Source organism: Trachurus japonicus, chromosome 12 (genome assembly GCF_045865225.1).
Source record: "Trachurus japonicus isolate A0001 chromosome 12, Traja_1.0".
In the NCBI taxonomy this organism is placed as follows: Eukaryota; Metazoa; Chordata; class Actinopteri; order Carangiformes; family Carangidae; genus Trachurus; species Trachurus japonicus.
Window position 1 is genome coordinate 18,295,916 of NC_140918.1, and position 17,970 is coordinate 18,313,885.

Sequence of the window (17,970 nt, forward strand, 5' to 3'; positions counted from 1 at the left end):
GTTTCGTATGTGTACATGTACACTGCTGGAGTACAGAGAGAAGACAGGAAAATATGTTACGTCTTTATTGACAGAGTTTGATTGTCACTGGGCATCAGAGGAAGCATTCAGAGGCTGGGGAGGAAATAATGCTGGATTATTATAATTTCACAGACTTCACATTATTGTAGTACATTAAAAATCCCTCCATTTGACACAATGAGAGAAAACATTTTCTATTCTTTCCTCCTGCTTATCAAACTACCAGTCTATCAAAATATACCGTACACACATTTAAATACCTGAAACGGCCACAAGATGGCTTATACTGTATTTGTGCAACTCAACAAACTTCACTGGAAGACATACTACTGAGTATACCAAACATTTCCACACGTTTAAACTCCCAGTACAGGAAAAACTTCCAGAAGCTTACAGTACCCCTATATCTATAAAAACACTGAAAGAAGGAAGAGATCTAATAAAGACTGGAGCACCTATAGCACTGTTATTAAGTAACTCATGCACCTACGGTAAATCCATGCTGGGAAGTTTCTCAAAAAAGGCAAGTTACTGGAAATAAAAACAGTATTGACAATGCACTACAAGAGGCTGGTGTGTGTGGCATATTTGGCACTAGTAACAGTGTATTGCTTAACTTTTTTTCACCTATCAATGAGATGAAGGATGGGGCAATAAAGAAACATGACAGTAACGTATGAGAAATTGATAATTTTGCACCACATGAATGTCCAACAGTCTACAGCAGGTCAATATTCACATTTTATGATTGATATTCGCCAACAAGAACTAGAAAGGAGAGTTAACAGAAGCCCCTACTTACTGTACAGTTATTCAAGAGTGCAAATGCAACAAAAGGGGCACTGGCCGTCATTCATCAAGCTTTTTTCCTGGATGAAGCTCATAATCTGCCATGGAAATAATTCAACTGGTAACACACAATAGCACAAATGAAGAAAAAAAGGACATTGGTAAAAGCAACTGAGAGACCGTTTAAGACCAGGAGCCAGCTGCACCAAAGTAAACAGAGTTTATAATGAAGGCTTAGTGTAAATGAAGGCGAGATTTACACATTGCTAAATTAAAATCGGTTGCACCACGCAGGTAATACAAGTTTGGTGGCCTGAAATTTGATCAAGTGTTTATTTAATAATTATGTGGTTAATGCTAAATAATCATTTCAAAATAATAAGATGTGCAGTATCAGATATTCTGAAAAAAGACCTTTGCAGTGTATTTAATTGGCAATATATCTGTTTCTTGCATTTGATTAAAGTTGTTTCTTAAATCAGATGATATTCTTGCTTTAATGGTGCAACATAGGCAGTGATCTAGTTTGAAACAAGGTAAGAACTTAAGGACGCTCAAACTCAGTAATGGGTTTATTAATAGCTATAGTGCAACACTAAGCTTGATGAATCCAGGCCACTGCCAAAACCCTTCACCTTGTTTTTTTTCTGTGCTTTTTGATCAGCCCTGCAGTGTGATCGAGCACTGTGTATTATCATGCAGGTAGTTTATTTTTTTTAAATAATCATTATTATTACAGTAAATGGGCTCCTCTCTGTCCTCCACCCACAGAGGGCGTAGTTTTCAGCAGTCTTTCTTTCTGTCAGTCTGTGCTCCTACAAGCTTCATTGACTTTATGGACTGAGCCAGGAGTCCAAGGTGCGACTTATCCAAATGAAGCCACTGTGATGGTCGGCTGAAACCAGTCACAAAGAGATATTGGTCATTAGTGCAGAGTTATGTTGCTCATATTTCATCAATTTACATCACGATTAGAAGATAAAGCAGCAAATTAAGGAGAAACTGAGTTTGTGTGTGTGTGTGTGTGTTTTCAGTGCATGTGACTGGTTCTTACCTTCTGGTTTGTGCTGCGGTGTGACTCTGAGAGACTGTCTCTGCTTTGGTGGAAGTATCGGCTGCTCCAAATAGTTTGGCCCAGCGTAGCCCACCCTGACCAGGACTATCCACCTGGACACAAGTAGGAGTACCATTGTCTTTATCTCTCCTCCTCTCTCCTTGTCTGCTGTCCATACTTACTGGAGACCAAGTGTCTGCAAAATTCTGGCTACAGTCCTCCCCTTCAACCACACCATCCATAAGGTCGGGATCTTGTGGCCACCACTCTGGAATAGGAGCTAACAATGGACTCCTGTTCACCTGCCTCCCTCCACTTGGCTGCTTGATGCATCTTGAATTCAGAGGACTGAGTGTCTCTTGGTAATGTAAACCTATCTGCTGTGAAATCTTAGTTTGTGGGCTGATGTGGCTGCTGTCCACCTTTCTGTCGGCTTGCAACAGAGGCCAGCTTGTCACCAGGAGGCCTGAGCACGGCGGAGGCGGAGAGACGCGCTGGTCCTCGGGACAAAGCTGCCTGTCTCGTAACAGTCGAGGCTCCAGGAGCAGGTTGAGGTCAAAGGGCAACACAGAGAGCGGCTGCAACAGAAGCAGCAGCTCCTGAAACAAGGGCTGACACCGACCCAGTGACATCGAAAGGAAGCCCCAGGAATGGTAGTATGTTGTTACCACATCTGTGAAGGCAGTAAAGGATATCAACACACAAAGGTCCAAATATAGTATGTAATAATTAGGTTTGATAAGAAAATTAAAAAGATTCTCATTTAGGAAGTATTCAAAAAGGTTTAAAGACATTACTACACTACTACAATGGGTACATGTGTTTATATGGTTCAGTATTTATGTTCAGACAACTGATAATATTGTTCCTTGTTGTTAGTTTGCTAGCAGCTATAAGTTAATATCAGCATGCTATGTGCTATATACAGCATATACACATATAGGATATCAAATAAACATGTTGATTTCATAATGTCATTTAGAATTAGCAGCATGCTAACGTTTAGCAGGTTTCCACTCAACACTAAGTGCATAAACCAGATTCCACCACAGTACTAACTTATTAATCGCCCATGCGCAGCTGCTATGTAACAGTGCTTAATTTCACATACTGTAACAACTCAGTAAAAATAATCCCCCAAAGTCCAAACATAAAAAATAAAATGATACCCCGATAATAATGAATAATATAGTATTGTTAATTATTATTTATATAACATTATTATTATTGCATACATTTTTTAAATCAGATTATTATGCGTATGTGTGTATATTTCAGTGTGGACCAGCACTACCTCACCAGAGCCCATTATTAGTGTGGTAAAAATAAATTAAACTTGTGTACTCACCTTTTTGGCTCTGAAGGTGACTGAGCCAGAACTCCAAAGCTCTTAAGCTGCAAAAGCAAATAATCATCAGCAGATTCAGGTTTTTGAGTGCATTAACAGCATTTAACACTGTTAGTATCATCAAGATAAGATGAGTGTGGTACATACTTAAGCAGGCCCATTAGGAAAGCTCTTAGTCTCATGCAGTGGCTGGTGAGCTGGGGACACTGTCTGATCTTTGTGACCAGGCTGTGGAGGACCCTGGTGGACGGGCCTGTGAGAGGACACACGGCAAAGAGAGTTCATCAAAAAGCTCATGACACACAGTATAATACAAACAACACTGTTTCAACACCCTTTAGTACTGGCTACTGCTAAAGTAAACTAAAGACAGCTGAATCACAGTCACTCATTCATCTTCTAGCTGCATGTACCGATCCTGGTGGAGACTTCCACCACTGTCCACGAGTGGTTGCGGCGCTGCCCGATGATGAGATCCAGTTTGTGGTCCCTCAGCCCGTCCTCTAAAATATTCTGGATCGTTGGACACAAATGTTCCAGGACCAGTCCGGCAATGGTGGGACTCCAAGAGCTGTTACCCAGACGCATCTGTGTGAAAGGAGGATAAATATAGACAATAAAGTATATTTCCTGCTGACACAGGTTATTTGACTCCAGGCCCAGAATGTAAGTAATATCAGTTTGGCACTTTTCCATTGTCACACACAAACACACACACACACACTGTAGCCCAAGGTGCTTCGCTTGGCCTGTTCGTACCTTTTCTTCAGGGTCTCTGCTGCTGCCAAAATGAGCCATGATCAGATCCACTGCTCTGCTGACAGACCGGAGCAAACCTACAGACAGTGGACAACAGTGGTTTGGACAAGATGAAGTTATAATGGTGCTTCGTGGAACTTTTATTTTCCAAGAAACTCTGCTAGAGTCTGCTGACCTGATTCCAGTCCAAATCAACTTGTTTCAAGAACCTCCTACACCAGTCAGTTTGTTGACTCAGGCGCAGCAAAATCATCCTTAGAATATTCTTAAAAACAAACTGATTTGTCTTGGAAAAGTGTTGAAATAATCTCATGTCTCCAGCTGAAGGACTCCATGATAAACAAAATTCACCTTTTTCAGATTTCCCTCGCTAACTAGGTCAATGCATACACATATGAGAGAGCGCCTTCAGGGCTCATCATACTGCAGGAATGCAAATGTGAACGGGAGCTGAAGATGAAAGAGTCAGTTTTCTATTTCAATGGTGACCCTCAATGAGTTGCTTCTCTCCCTGCCTTCCTCTTTTCCATCTCATCCTGGCTCGCCTCTGCAAATGTCACGGTAAATTCTTTATGCATGTTGACGCTGCCTGCAGTGCTGCACCACACTGACTCTTACTGCTGCTGCAAATACCTCCATCGATGATTAACCGCCACAAAAGGTTCACATTTATATAATTGCATTGGCACCAAGAGGCCCATATGGCAGCTTTAAAACAAAATGATTAGGCATGTTATAAATCATTAGCACTGTTACTACTGCATCACTCTCGCTCTCTTGCAGTCGCGCTCACATAGGCTACAGAGCAGAAGGCTCAGCCAATCCTGTGCCGGGAGAGTTAAAAATAGGTCATGTTTGAAAGGAAGCCCCTTCAGGGTATTGAAGGCACTGCTGCAGCACAGAGAGATTTTATTGCCACTCTCAGCGGCTCATCACTGAATAGACAATCCAATCAAGGAGGAATCCTTAAGCCATTACTGCTACTGAGTCACTTTTCACTCCATTCACATTCCCCTGTGTGTCATATACTGTGTTTCACACCATATTTCATACAGAAGGATCTAGTGTATCACTCATTAGTTGACCCTCACCTCTCCTCTGAAGATGGCTGATAGACAGGGACTCGTAAGATGTATCGGGGGAGAGGCAGAACTCTGTGGGCGGCCTGTCACTCAGGATCAGAGATTCACTGTGCTGACTCTGACTCTGCTTCCCACTGAGCCCAGCAGAGTCCTGCGTTTGCTGTGGATGCAGTCCAGACGCAGCCATGGACAGCAGGGAGCTCAGAGAGGAGAGAGGAGCCACCGAGGAGAGGGCGGCTGCAAAACTACCGTGAAAAAAGCCGGAGTCGGCAGCAGGTGTAGCTCTGTGTTGTGGCAATTTCTTTTCTGGTTGTGCGAACACGGGAGGGGATGAGGAGACCTGCAGGTTTGGGTGGTGTTTGTCAGCGGTTAGAGGTAAAGTGGGTGGTGTATGAGTGAATATTGAATGGTAGGAGGTGTGGCTCTGGGACGGATGGGTGGTTTCAGGTTCAGGGCTGCTGTGGCTCTGCACAGGGGTGAGGTTGATCAGGTCCTGGTAGGTGGGGATTTTAACAAGGTTCGATTGATTTGTGGCCGGAATTAGATTTAAAAAACTGTTCGTCTTGGTTATGCCTGAGTAGGGGCTTGTCTTATCCTGCAGCTGGACCAGTTTGGGCTTTGGGCTGCTGTGAGCTGGATCCAGGCTGTTTTTGGATGTACATGGACTCAGACTCAGTCCTTGGCCTCTGACCGACTGGCTCCATGTGTGTCTGCGGCTGAAGCACTCGGGGCTCGGCGTGCAGGTGGAGCAGGTATCAGAGCTTGAAGGACCTTCCAAGAAGATGGGGCACTGGACGCTCATGGGTGATGGCTGAAGATTAGGAAAGCACTGGCGGCTTTTGCCCTTGCCCTTGAATCCAGGCCGTACGCTAGTGGACTTGCTGCTCTTGTGATTTATGTACTGCTCCAGCAGACAGCCCAGGTGCTGGGCCTGGGACTGAGGTTTGTCAGCAGGCATCAGGACAAAGGGCTGAATGGGCAGTGAGGTCGGCCTCTGGGCCTTACTGTAGCGCACCACTGCACTTTCCAATGAACAGGCACCTGCAAGGCAAGAAGAGACAGAACAGATGTTAGATTACTTAACAAAACCTGTATCGTTTTTTCTGATGTTGTATCTTTGCATATTTTTTTCTCCTACTCATAAAATCTCACAGTAAAGAAAAGACCTCTTCGCTGTCGCCTTACCCTCCTCAGTAGCAGCAGTATTACAGTGCTCTTGGTCCAGAAGCACAGATGGCTGTGTGCACACAGCGCTTGTGTTTTGGCATTGGCTGCTATGTGGGCTATACTGGCTGGGGCACCGTGAACAAGGAGTGTGGGAGAGGTTCTGGATGCTGTCTGCATGTTTCTTCCTGCAGAGGGCTTTGTCAGTGGAGGTGGTGGCAACCTGGTAATCATAGGTCTGAAACTGGGGGCTGTCAAAACCGGCGCTGCAGAGTGCTGAGGAGAACCTCTTCTCCTTTTGTTGATCCTCCGTCTCCTGACAGAGACAGAAAACATGAAGAAGTGCTTAATTTACACATCCACTTTCAAACACAAATCCCTTTGGATTTTTACTTTAAGTTACTGTTGAATGAATGAATGAATGCTTGATAGATGTATTATAAACCAGGTCGCCAATCATGATTTATCACTGTTCTAAAGTAATACAAATATTAAAAAAGAAACAACTAATTATGGTATAAACAGTACTTACTATGAAGACAAAACATGACTCATGCTGAATGAGGAAAAACACCTGATAAAGGAAGTTGCTTTAATAAATCAATTTAAAATGATCTATATTACCTAATTTATCAACTACTAATAACACGTTTAATTTATCAGAAAGTGGTGCTGAGATGAGTGGTGGTACTCAGGTCAGAATACAACACATGCCTTTCTAAATGTGTGTTGTTCAATTATGCCATGTTATACACTGCTGCCCATTAAGTTGGAATCATTTTGTTTTCAGACACATTCCTCGTTTTATTCCTATTCTAAAGGTTAGCTGTGGTTTAATTTTCACAGTGATATGTTTGGAAGAGATTGAGCAATAAAGTTTATAGAAGGTATACACTTTATCTATCACAATCATTTAATGAGAAGAGGTAAAAAATATATATTTTATTCCAATTTTATGGGCACCTGACCTGTGCATTTGGAATCAGTCATTGACCTGTACAAACCATGTACTGTATCTACATTTCTCAGATTATCCAATTGAGATTCAAATGGTTTATTTACATTAAAAAGTGAGGGAATTTGCCCAGTCCAAAGTTGAAACCTGATTCTACTTCACCCCTTGAATGATGTTTTTGCTTTCAAAGTTGATGTTTAGCAGACTGCGCTGTGTTTTATTAAATAATTACCTTCTTGACTTCTTTGTGTCCTTCTTTCTTCTGATGGTTGAAGAGCTCAGAGGGAGGGAAGGGGCTGATCCTGCTTGGACCCTCGGGGCAGCTGGTGAGACTGGACCAGGCCGGGCTCGGTGACTGAGAGGAGAGGTCACACGTCACCAGCTTGTAGTACTTCTGGTTGGTCCCGATGGCCAGCGTGGCCTGGCTCTGGAGGCAGGCGGCCAGGTCAGAGACCTCCAGAGAAGACAGACCCGGGGGCAGCGGCTCCAGGGAGTAAAGGTTACAGTTGGAGTCGAGGCCCTGAGGAGACCAGACGGGAGCAGAGGGCTTCACTCCAACCTCCTCTTTCGGGGGTGAATTAACCGTCATGTTGTCTTGCTGGAGGCCCTGGGTCGGAGTCTGGGGAACCGGCTGGAGGTTCAGGAACACGGATCCCTCACCGGACTGAGGCGGGTGGACCGCGGGGCTGCTGAGGTCGTGCGGCGTGGCGGGGTTGTTGCTCCTGTTATACATGGTGCAGAAGTTAACCAGGATGCCGTCGGAGCTGTTACAGGAGGAGTCGCTGACATACTCTGTGTGATTGTTGGACAGCAGCTCTGGGGAACATTTGTGCTGGCCGTGGATGCAGCGGGACATGTTATCCTTCAGTCTGTCTGAGTCCTGCTCTCCACAAGCCACCACCGTGATGCCAGATTTCACATGGAAGCACTTGCATTCAGTCTGCAGTGAGTCGAGCAGCTTGGGCTGGTTAGAGAGCCACTCTTGGTCGCTCTTAGCACCCAGCACCGTCCCTTCGTTGCCCCACTCGCTGTCCCTGTCTCCATTGGGCCTTGTGTAATTTCTAGCATCATTATTTAGAGGCCAATTAGAATTTCCGTGCAACACAAAAGATGAGTCCTCGTGGTATCTGTGCAGATTATCTCCCTCGCTGTCTTCATCTTCCTCCTCCTCATCTAGCTCTGTATTGGGAAGGAATGAGTTGCGTGAGCGCAGAACGCCTGCTCTCGCCCCAGAGTTGTCCTTCTTCGGATGGGAACTCGTCTCCTCTGGCGACGAGGTGGAGTCGTATCTCCCGCTGCTGTCGCTGTTCCCCTCCTCCTCCGTTCGGTCCTCATTGAGGCTGCTGTAGCTGCTGGAAAAATGTCTCCGTCCGCCGGTGAAGCAGTGCTCCCGGCTGAGCGACTTCTGCTCGGGGAGGGAGACAGCTCGGGTCAAGCCCACCGAGCACAGACGGCCGGGCCTCTTGGCCGAGCCGCACAGGGCCTGGACAGGAAGTTGCCATGTGGGTAGCTGCACCACAGGGAAGTGGCATGCTATCAGGGTGTCCCCTGAGAGACTGGACGCTCCGATCATACTCCTGGGTGAGGTGGGACCATGAAAGCTATCTCCATCTTCCTAAAATGAAATCCTGGAAGAACAGAATAGGAGAGAACCACTTTTAAGTGTCATTTGAAACCTGCTTTGAATGAAGTATCAGTGGTGCACAAACATGTTCACAACTAGGCCAGGGCATGCACACAGGGGTAGAATAGTAGATTATACTTGTAGAAAATAGAGAACACAGAACATTCAGTCTCTACTACCGCTGTGTATTCAAGTTTGGTTGTTGAAGGTGATGAAAAATGTATTGAGTTTGTTCCATGATAACATACTAATGAGAATTTAAAATGCAACGGGAAAGTTTTGTGGATCTTCAACAAACCTCCTGAGGCTCATCACACAGCATCAGCAGTGTAAAACTGTTCATTTTAGTTAGTAGGAAGAATTAGGCAACAGTAAAGGTATAAAGATGAGGATTTGAGAGGGGAGGTGGCTAATGTGAGTCAAAACATTGTGATTTTTGTGCAGATCACTGAAACATATTTTTTAATGCTGCGTGAAAATGTTTGTCTGTTTGTCTTGTGGTGTCTGAATATCAAGTGTTCATGTTGTTCTCCCTGTGAGTCTGCTCCTGGGTTTTTCTATTTTCCTTGTGTAGGTGTCAAAATGATCCGGTTGTTTCTGTAGCTGTAGAGCTAAAGCAGGCTCTTTTCCTCAGGGAACCAATTACAGACTTTTCTTGTTAGTGAAAAAAAAAGCATCTTTAGTTCTGGTGTAAGAGCATCCCAATAGAACAGAGGGAGATAGCACAACTGAGGGCTACTGCTGTCAGAGTCTGCTCCCTCACTTTAAACCACCGGTCCTCCAGTCTGAGTCCTACTGCGCTGTCTGCATCTGGCCCTCAGCACAGCCAACACTCCATAATTCAGTCAACCATTAAAAAACTACCCCCCCCCCCTCCTTTTCACTCTGCCTAGTCCAACCACGGTCTCACACAGTTACTCAGCTGCTCTGTAACTAGGGCAGCTGCACTGCAGAGAAGCTCCGCTGGCACTGCTCAGAGTAAATACATTTTCACATCAGTTTAGTTAAGTCAAAAGTCTTACTAAACTCATACGTATGGCTCCTGGTTCTTCACAAAATAATATATATATATATATATTTTTTTTAATACACACACGTAGCAGAATAATAATTATCACCATCCCTTCATGAATTATAAATATAAAGACTATTACCAAGTGAGACAGAAATTAGAAAGAATCTGGAAACTGCACATGAAATATTCAACCACTGGAGAGTTATGATGACATTCAGTCATAAGATGAAATCAACTATTCAAGTTACCCAGAATAATAAATGTTGCAATGATACGACCACCACCATTTACTGACATTTGCCTTCAACAGAAATGTGAACGTGTTGTGAATTTAAAAGTTGTCTGAAAATTATCTTCAAGAACTTTGTGGCCTTAAGTGTCACACTGATATCAGATAAACAGCAGTCAGTGGTGGTGTGTTAGTGTCTGGCCATAATGTGGTAAACAACCTACACAACATCTGCTGCAGATGAGCATGAAGCTGTAATCCTCTTTGTCATCACCATGCTACAATAACACCATCCATGGCACTGTAACAAATGGTAAACACATCAGTAACACATTCACAGCCAGTAAAATCATAAACATCATCCTTAAGAAACTGGGTTAATGACTATGGGACAGTGTCAACACAAAAACATTACAAATAAGAGGAAAATTAGTTTCAAAATGCAGCCAAATTAATTATTTAGACCAAAAAGAGGATCTCAAAAGCAGAATGTGCTATTTAAAGTGAGGAGAATACTCTCTTCTCTACACCCTCTTTTATCATTCAGGTTGCTGAGGTAACTATTTCATCTCCCTTAGCACAGTAGGGGTGATTATTAATTTCTTAGTTGCCAAAAAAAAATAGATTAAAAAAAAGTAGAGGACAATTTCAGCCAAAGTCAGAACAGCTATTGTTGATGTGATCAGTGTAAAAATAAAAGGATGTGGCCTGACATGAATAGATGAACCTTTTTTAGAGCCTGATTTCAAACCACAAAATGTATTTTAGCAGACTTTTTAAGCCTAAAATTAGCATTTTAGCAGACGGTCTGTTTATTTTTAGTCCTTCAGATGTTCAGCAGCAGAAGAACAGAATCCCACTCAGCTCCCATGTGAAGGTGTGATGGAGGATATTGGAAAATAAAGAAGAAAAAAGCTAATTCAAAGTGTATAGGTTTACCTATTATTGTGATTAAAGTCTAGTAATGTAATATGATACATGGGGTGCACTGAACCTAAATTCTTTGTGTCATTGCTTGTATTCAAGAGCTCACCAGTTAAATATCAAAGGGAAACTATAGGCCTGTCTGACTGACTCGTTGTCTGCAGAGGACTAACAATGTCACTGGAAGGCGGATACGACTGCTGGATGTCTCCTCAACTTGCAGCCCAAACATCTCTGGTCAACAGGTTTGTCCTCTGGATAGTGGAGCACACTGAGGCGACGGTGGTGGTGGTGGTGGTGGTTAACTGGACTGTTTGACTGTCAGGTCAAAGTCAGCCATCTCACATGAAGGATGAGACTGTGGCTCTGTGAACGAGAAGAGTCTGAGGCCTCACTGTTGTTGTTACTGTTGTCGTCGTTGGAGACAGACTCAGGTCATGATGCTGCTTGTTATCGGCCGTGTCTCTACAACGACACGGCACCGTTACAGCGAATACTGATGAGAGGAAAAGTTTCAGTAAGAACTCGGCGATGGCTTAATGTGATCAGATGTGACGTTTGACCTAAATCTAACTTTATGTGTGTGTGTGTGTGTGTGTGTGTGTGTGTGTGTGTGTGTGTGTCTGTATTATGATTGTTTAAAGGGTTGAGACTTGATTTGAGGGTTGATGTAAGGTTTAGGTGAAGGTTAGGGTTAGGGTTAGGCAGTTAGTTATGATGGTTAAGGTTATAGAGGCTTGGGAATGTCAACTAGCCTAGTCAACAAACGTGTGTGTTAGTTTTCATCATAAAATCAAATATTCAAAGACTCTAAAGTAGGACAACATGTTAGGCAACAAAAGATTTCATGCACATTTGGCAAAAGAGCCATCCATGTCAAAGCAGCATCTTTACACACACACACACACACACACACACACACACACACACACACACACACACACACACACACACACACACACACACACACACATAACATAGACAGGGAGAGACAGGGATATCGCTGACTTCGAGGCAAAGTAGCTTGTGCACATTCATTTAAAAGCACACGCGCCCATGCAGCCTGGGTAAACACCTACTTGGAAACAGTCCTCAGCCAAAGGTGATATCCATCCGCTTCTTCTTCATCATCCAGGTGACTTTGATTTGCAGGTGTGGTTCGGTCCAAAAAAATTCTGCCGACGACAAAACATTAAAAAACAAACAAAAAAACAGGCTACATGCGCGTGCTCGATGCACATTTGACGTCAAACGTGCATCACAGAGCGAATATTTTTCCGTCTCTATATCTGACAGTTAAAAGCGCTGTGTTTTTGACTGTACCACAGGGTAATGTGAAGCCGGTCCGACATGAAGGTCCCGGACGGAGGCAGTGGTCCCCCACGCCGCTGCTTCAGCACCGCTCAGGATGGGGGGGAGATATTACGTCAGAACGGCTTCAGCCAATCAAGAGAGAGAAGTCCCTGCCAATCAAAGCATCCAGGCACCTGGTAGGAAAAGAGTTAAAGCCTTGTGAACACATATTCTTTTTTTAAAGACTGATAAAAATAAACATCAGGAGCAGACATATAACTTGCGGTCTCGAGATCCTGAAATGATGACTTTGCATTATATAATGATGAGTCACAGAGATATGATAATGTATACCATATCACAAGTTATTATAGGCTACTAAAGCAGAAAACATAACCATATCATTCCTGTCATAATATTTTTCATGATCTGATATTTATTTTTCTAATTTCTAAATATCTAACTTCATCATCATAATAATGAAATCAATATATTGATATGATTGTGATAATATATGATTAGTTGAAAAAAAAAAAAAACAGACAGCACAATGCAACCCACAGTGTTTGTCATGGTCACATCACAAACATGCTGGAGCCACATTCAGTCCAGTAAACCTGGCTCAGCTTGCCCTCCAGTGGTGACAAGGAGCAGTCAGACACTGATGCCTTCATTTTCTTGGACAGTTGCACACGTCAAGATGTAGGCTAACGTGTGAATATTCACATTTTAGCTACATTTTGATTTCACGTTTAAAGCCATTATATTGACTTGGAGGTCATGTTGCTCTCTGGAGCCCCCACTGACCAATGAACAGGCTTTGTCTCCTTTGGTCTCTTGAGGTCCACCATAGGGATGCCTCATATAAACATTAGCCTCCAAAAGAAGAAGCACTTGTGTCTTGTGGATTACTCAGGATTACCCAGTGCTACCTACTTCCCTTCATTCCAGCTGTTCAACAGCTGTGGGCTTAAAGGCCTGTTGGACGTGAACAAGGAGGGTCTGAGAGGAGCACCGCCCAAACCACTAACTCAAACTACTATAAAATATAATCCAGAGCATCAAACTTATTGTATATAGTAAATATATATAATACATATTGTATATATAATATGAAAATTTGATGATAACATTGTCAGAAACCGCCATCACTTCTCATCTTAGACAGTACGTGACCCTTGACAAAGTAATTATGGTCAGTTTCCCGGATGTGCAATTTGTCTGTATATTTTTTTGTTTTATATAATTTATTACAAAATATGTGCAGTCCCATTTTTGTTTTCATATTCTTTTTCCATCAACAAGCAGAAATTTTTTTTCCCCAAGTTATTTCATTACATTCAAAAGTAGAAGGAACTATGTGGAATATTTTAATTTGTTTTCGGTTTGTTTCACAATTAAAGACAAACAAAAATGTAAGCAAAAACAACCTTTCAAAAATGTATATTTGAATATTTACATTACTTACAAAATGTACAAATAAATATATAAAAATAAAATGAACCAATAAACTCAGCACCTCACAAACTTTGCATGAATATTTGTATTTTCTTGTTAAGACCATGCTCAGATGTACACAAGCTGTCTGATGTTCTGCTAGATTTGTAAAGAAACAAATACTAAAACCAACAACTCCATATAACTGCAGATGCAGCTATTTGACAGTTCCTGTGACTTTGGCTTTTACAACTTTGTTTTTCTGCAAGTGCAGTGCCAGATCAAATTCCTTTAGCTGATAAACACACAACATGTCTTTGATACTCCAGTCAGAATATCAGAGCAATAATTTGGGGTAAAAAAAAAAATAATAATAATACAATTTTAGAGGCAGGCTGCTCGGTTCCATCAGGCAGATGTTTGTTTTGTCAGTAGTCACCCCCATAGAGTCTTGTTTTGTTTTTTTGCTCCATCTTTTCTTTAGGCGGAGATCCAGAAGGAACATATATTTTTCCTGGAAAGATAAGAAGCAGATTTATTGCAGTGTCATTTATTTCTGACTTTGTCCATGCCATTCAAAATGCACGTGGACACACAATACACAAATATACTGTAGGATAGAAATATCAATGGACATATGAAAACCAAGGAAAGGAGTGTCATGTGTAATTTAATATTACATGTCATGTCTGCAGTCATACAGAAATGGAAAATCATTTAAAAGATGCAGATTTATTCATGGTGTCAAGTATTAAAGCAGTAGTAAATAAACTAAATGGAGACACTGGAGATTATTAGGGCTTAAAAATTTCCACCCAACTGTGCCGTACCTGCAGTATTTGGTGCCACACTCTAAGTGATCTCTGCAGCTGGCACCCACAGGCTTCATGCTGTTCCAACGCCACAGCAGTGATCGTTTGGTCCGATGGATCAATCCACTCCAGTCGTCAGGCAGAGGCAATGAGTTGACCTGTGAGAGCCAAAATAAAAGATGCTGTATGAGCTCACGATTGCACAGAAGAGATCAAGCAAATCTTCCTGTGGCACAAGGTGTCATGAACTCACCTGAACTGCACAGATCAAAGACAGAAAAACTGACAGAAGGATGATTTTTTCCTGAAGGGTCCTCATGGTGGTTACTGTTCTGCAGCAGGGCTGGTGTGTTGTCCCATACCACTTGTATAAAAGGCTGTAATTGGGTTGGGGAGGAGTCATCTTCTGATAGATATCAAAGATTAGTGATGGGAATTCCGGCTCTTTTTGGAGAGCCAGTTCTTTCGGCTCGGCTCACTAAAAAGAGCCGGCTCTTTCGGCTCCCAAGTGGCTCTTCAGATTTTATGTTGCTTATCACCAAAATAATGCAAAACTATGTGTAAAATTAATTACTAATGTAAAAAAACAAACATTATATCAAATATTTTCATTTATGCCTTTATTTACTGAACACACTCAACCTTGAATAGAGTGTTACAAAAATAAATGATAAAGTAGGCCTATAAAAAACAAAGTCCAGGGCTCCAGACTAACTTTTCTTTTGCACTTATGGATGAAAATCAAAATCAAAATAATCAATCAAAATTGTCAATGCTGTACATCCTGCATACATATGTGCCTGTGCATGTGTGTGTGGAGCCTGCTCCATATGAGATTTTCACCTTGCACAATCTACACTCTGCCTTTGAACTGCTTACTGCTTATTTAAATGCCCAAATGCCCCCCCTCCTCCGTCGGACGGTCAGACTGTCAGATGGGGGGAGGATAGCAATTTGAACGCATTAGCGCGATTTAGCGCATTTGTTTATTACTGTCACTACCCTACCTGTCCATGTGCCTGCGTGACCGCGGTAAAGTGAGCCACTGTTTGCGAGATAGTGGTAAAGTGAGCCTCTGCAGCATCGCGTGGCAGTCGGGGACAGTGCCTCTGGACTGGCAGACTGGGGTGGTGGTCCCTCTCTTCAAAAAGGGGGACCGGAGGGTGTGTTCCAACTACCGGGGGATCACACTCCTCAGCCTCCCGGGGAAAGTCTATTCCAGGGTGCTGGAGAGGAGAATTCGGCCGATAGTCGAACCTCGGATTCAGGAGGAACAATGCGGTTTTCGTCCTGGCCGTGGAACGCTGGACCAGCTCTACACCCTCCGCAGGGTGCTCGAGGGCGCATGGGAGTTTGCCCAACCAGTCCACATGTGTTTTGTGGACTTGGAGAAGGCTTTCGACCGTGTCCCACGTGGCATCCTGTGGGAGGTGCTCCGAGAGTATGGGGTCGGAGGCCCTCTGCTGAGGGCTGTACGGTCCCTGTATGACCGGAGCAGGAGCTTGGTTCGCATTGCCGGCAGTAAGTCAGACCTGTTCCTGGTGCGTGTTGGACTCCGGCAGGGCTGCCCTTTGTCACCGGTTCTGTTCATTATTTTTATGGATAGAATTTCTAGGCGCAGCCAAGTGCCGGAGGGGGTACGGTTCGGGAGCCACTTGATTTCATCTCTGCTTTTTGCGGATGATGTGGTCTTGTTGGCCCCCTCGAGCCAGGACCTTCAGCATGCACTGGGGCGGTTTGCAGCCGAGTGTGAAGCAGCTGGGATGAGAATCAGCACCTCTAAGTCCGAGGCCATGGTTCTCGACCGGAAAAAGGTGGCTTGCACCCTCCAGGTCGGGGGAGAGTTCCTGCCTCAGGTGGAGGAGTTTAAGTATCTCGGGGTCTTGTTCACGAGTGAGGGGAGAACGGAGCGCGAGATCGACAGGCGGATCTGTGCGGCGGCCGCAGTAATGCGGTCATTGTATCGGTCCGTCGTGGTGAAGAAGGAGCTGAGCCGAAAGGCAAAGCTCTCGATTTACCGGTCGATCTACGTTCCCACCCTCACCTATGGTCATGAACTCTGGGTCATGACCGAAAGAACGGGATCCCGGATACAAGCGGCCGAAATGAGTTTCCTCCGCAGGGTGGCGGGGCGCTCCCTTAGAGATAGGGTGAGGAGCTCTGTCACCCAGGAGGAGCTCGGAGTAGAGCCACTGCTCCTCCATATCGCGAGGAGCCAGCTGAGGTGGCTCGGGCATCTGTATTGGATGCCCCCTGGACGCCTCCCTCGTGAGGTGTTCCGGGCATGTCCCACCGGGAGGAGGCCCCGAGGAAGACCCAGGACACGCTGGAGTGACTACGTCACTCGGCTGGCCTGGGAACGCCTTGGGGTCCCCCCGGAAGAGCTGGAGGAAGTGTCCGGGGAGAGGGAAGTCTGGGGATCCCTGCTCCGACTACTGCCCCCGCGACCCGACTCCGGATAAGCGGATGAAGATGGATGGATGGATGGATGGTAAAGTGAGCCGCTGTTTGATTTTCGTTGGGCGCGTGCTACAGTAAATACGGTAGGCACGGTTCTCGAGCAAAGTGAAGGTCCTGAAAGATACATAAAGCCTATGTGCTTTTACTGGAGAAATGTGGAGGAAAATCACTTACAAGATTAATCAACTTTTTAGTTACCGGTATATTTCACTGCCGTAAAGGGGAGAAAAATCACCTTTCATCGACATTCTACTGTACAAATGTGGAGAAAAATTAATTTAAAACGACCCCTATAATAAAACCCAGTTACAGTATGCTGACCTTTGACCTTACCTCACACCAATTCCTTCATAGGTGTCTTCCTCATCTCTTTTGCATACTGTTCCTGGGGTCTTATTCTACTTCTGATATCATTTTGGTGGCATTCTACTGTAGAAATGTGGAGAAAAATAACCTTAAAGTCACCCCTATAATAAAACCCAGTTACAGTATGCTGACCTTTGACCTTACGTCAGATCAATTCCTTCATATGTGTGTTCCTCATTTCTTTTGAATATTGTTCCTGACATCTCACTCTACTTCTGGTATCATTTTGGTGGCATTCTACTGTAGAAATGTGGAGAAAAATCATTTTAAAAATCCCACCCATAATGATTTATTATTATAGGGGTGACTTTAAGGTTATTTTTCTCCACATTTCTACAGTAGAATGCCACCAAAATGATATCAGAAGTAGAATAAGACCCCAGGAACAGTATGCAAAAGAGATGAGGAAGACACCTATGAAGGAATTGGTGTGAGGTAAGGTCAAAGGTCAGCATACTGTAAATGGGTTTTATTATAGGGGTGACTTCAAGGTTATTTTTCTCCACATTTCTACAGTAGAATGCCACCAAAATGATATCAGAAGTAGAATAAGACCCCAGGAACAGTATGCAAAAGAAATGAGGAAGACACCTATGAAGGAATTGGTGTGAGGTAAGGTCAAAGGTCAGCATACAGTA

The 17,970-nt window shown here is 43.7% G+C and overlaps 2 protein-coding genes across 2 annotated transcripts; both read right to left on the reverse strand.

Moving 5' to 3' along the window:
- Positions 1 to 49: 49 nt before the first annotated feature.
- LOC146977439 (AP-4 complex accessory subunit RUSC2) lies at positions 50 to 12,333 on the reverse strand. Its single transcript, XM_085793692.1, has 10 exons — positions 12,044 to 12,333; positions 7,405 to 8,800; positions 6,239 to 6,533; positions 5,063 to 6,094; positions 3,972 to 4,048; positions 3,626 to 3,800; positions 3,360 to 3,465; positions 3,213 to 3,259; positions 1,865 to 2,537; positions 50 to 1,705 (listed from the first exon to the last, which is right to left on the reverse strand). The coding sequence occupies exons 2-10, from the start codon at positions 8,743 to 8,745 to the stop codon at positions 1,594 to 1,596; spliced, it is 3,858 nt and encodes a 1,285-aa protein (XP_085649818.1). The 5' UTR covers positions 8,746 to 8,800; positions 12,044 to 12,333; the 3' UTR covers positions 50 to 1,593.
- Positions 12,334 to 13,684: 1,351 nt separating this feature from the next.
- LOC146977440 (liver-expressed antimicrobial peptide 2-like) lies at positions 13,685 to 14,841 on the reverse strand. The gene is made up of 3 exons (XM_085793693.1): positions 14,760 to 14,841; positions 14,525 to 14,664; positions 13,685 to 14,208 (listed from the first exon to the last, which is right to left on the reverse strand). The coding sequence occupies exons 1-3, from the start codon at positions 14,823 to 14,825 to the stop codon at positions 14,175 to 14,177; spliced, it is 240 nt and encodes a 79-aa protein (XP_085649819.1). The 5' UTR covers positions 14,826 to 14,841; the 3' UTR covers positions 13,685 to 14,174.
- Positions 14,842 to 17,970: the final 3,129 nt, after the last annotated feature.

Excerpts from the sequence above, each read along its gene's own strand:
- LOC146977439 (XM_085793692.1), bottom strand. The coding sequence starts at position 8,745 with ATGATCGGAGCGTCCAGTCTCTCAGGGGACACCCTGATAGCATGCCAC. Across the intron at positions 3,260-3,359 it reads TTCCTAATGGGCCTGCTTAA|CTTAAGAGCTTTGGAGTTCT; the intron begins GTATGTACCACA and ends TTGCTTTTGCAG. Across the intron at positions 1,706-1,864 it reads ACCGCAGCACAAACCAGAAG|CCGACCATCACAGTGGCTTC; the intron begins GTAAGAACCAGT and ends GACTGGTTTCAG.
- LOC146977440 (XM_085793693.1), bottom strand. The coding sequence starts at position 14,825 with ATGAGGACCCTTCAGGAAAAAATCATCCTTCTGTCAGTTTTTCTGTCT. Across the intron at positions 14,665-14,759 it reads CTTTGATCTGTGCAGTTCAG|GTCAACTCATTGCCTCTGCC; the intron begins GTGAGTTCATGA and ends TGGCTCTCACAG. Across the intron at positions 14,209-14,524 it reads TGTGGCACCAAATACTGCAG|GAAAAATATATGTTCCTTCT; the intron begins GTACGGCACAGT and ends TTATCTTTCCAG.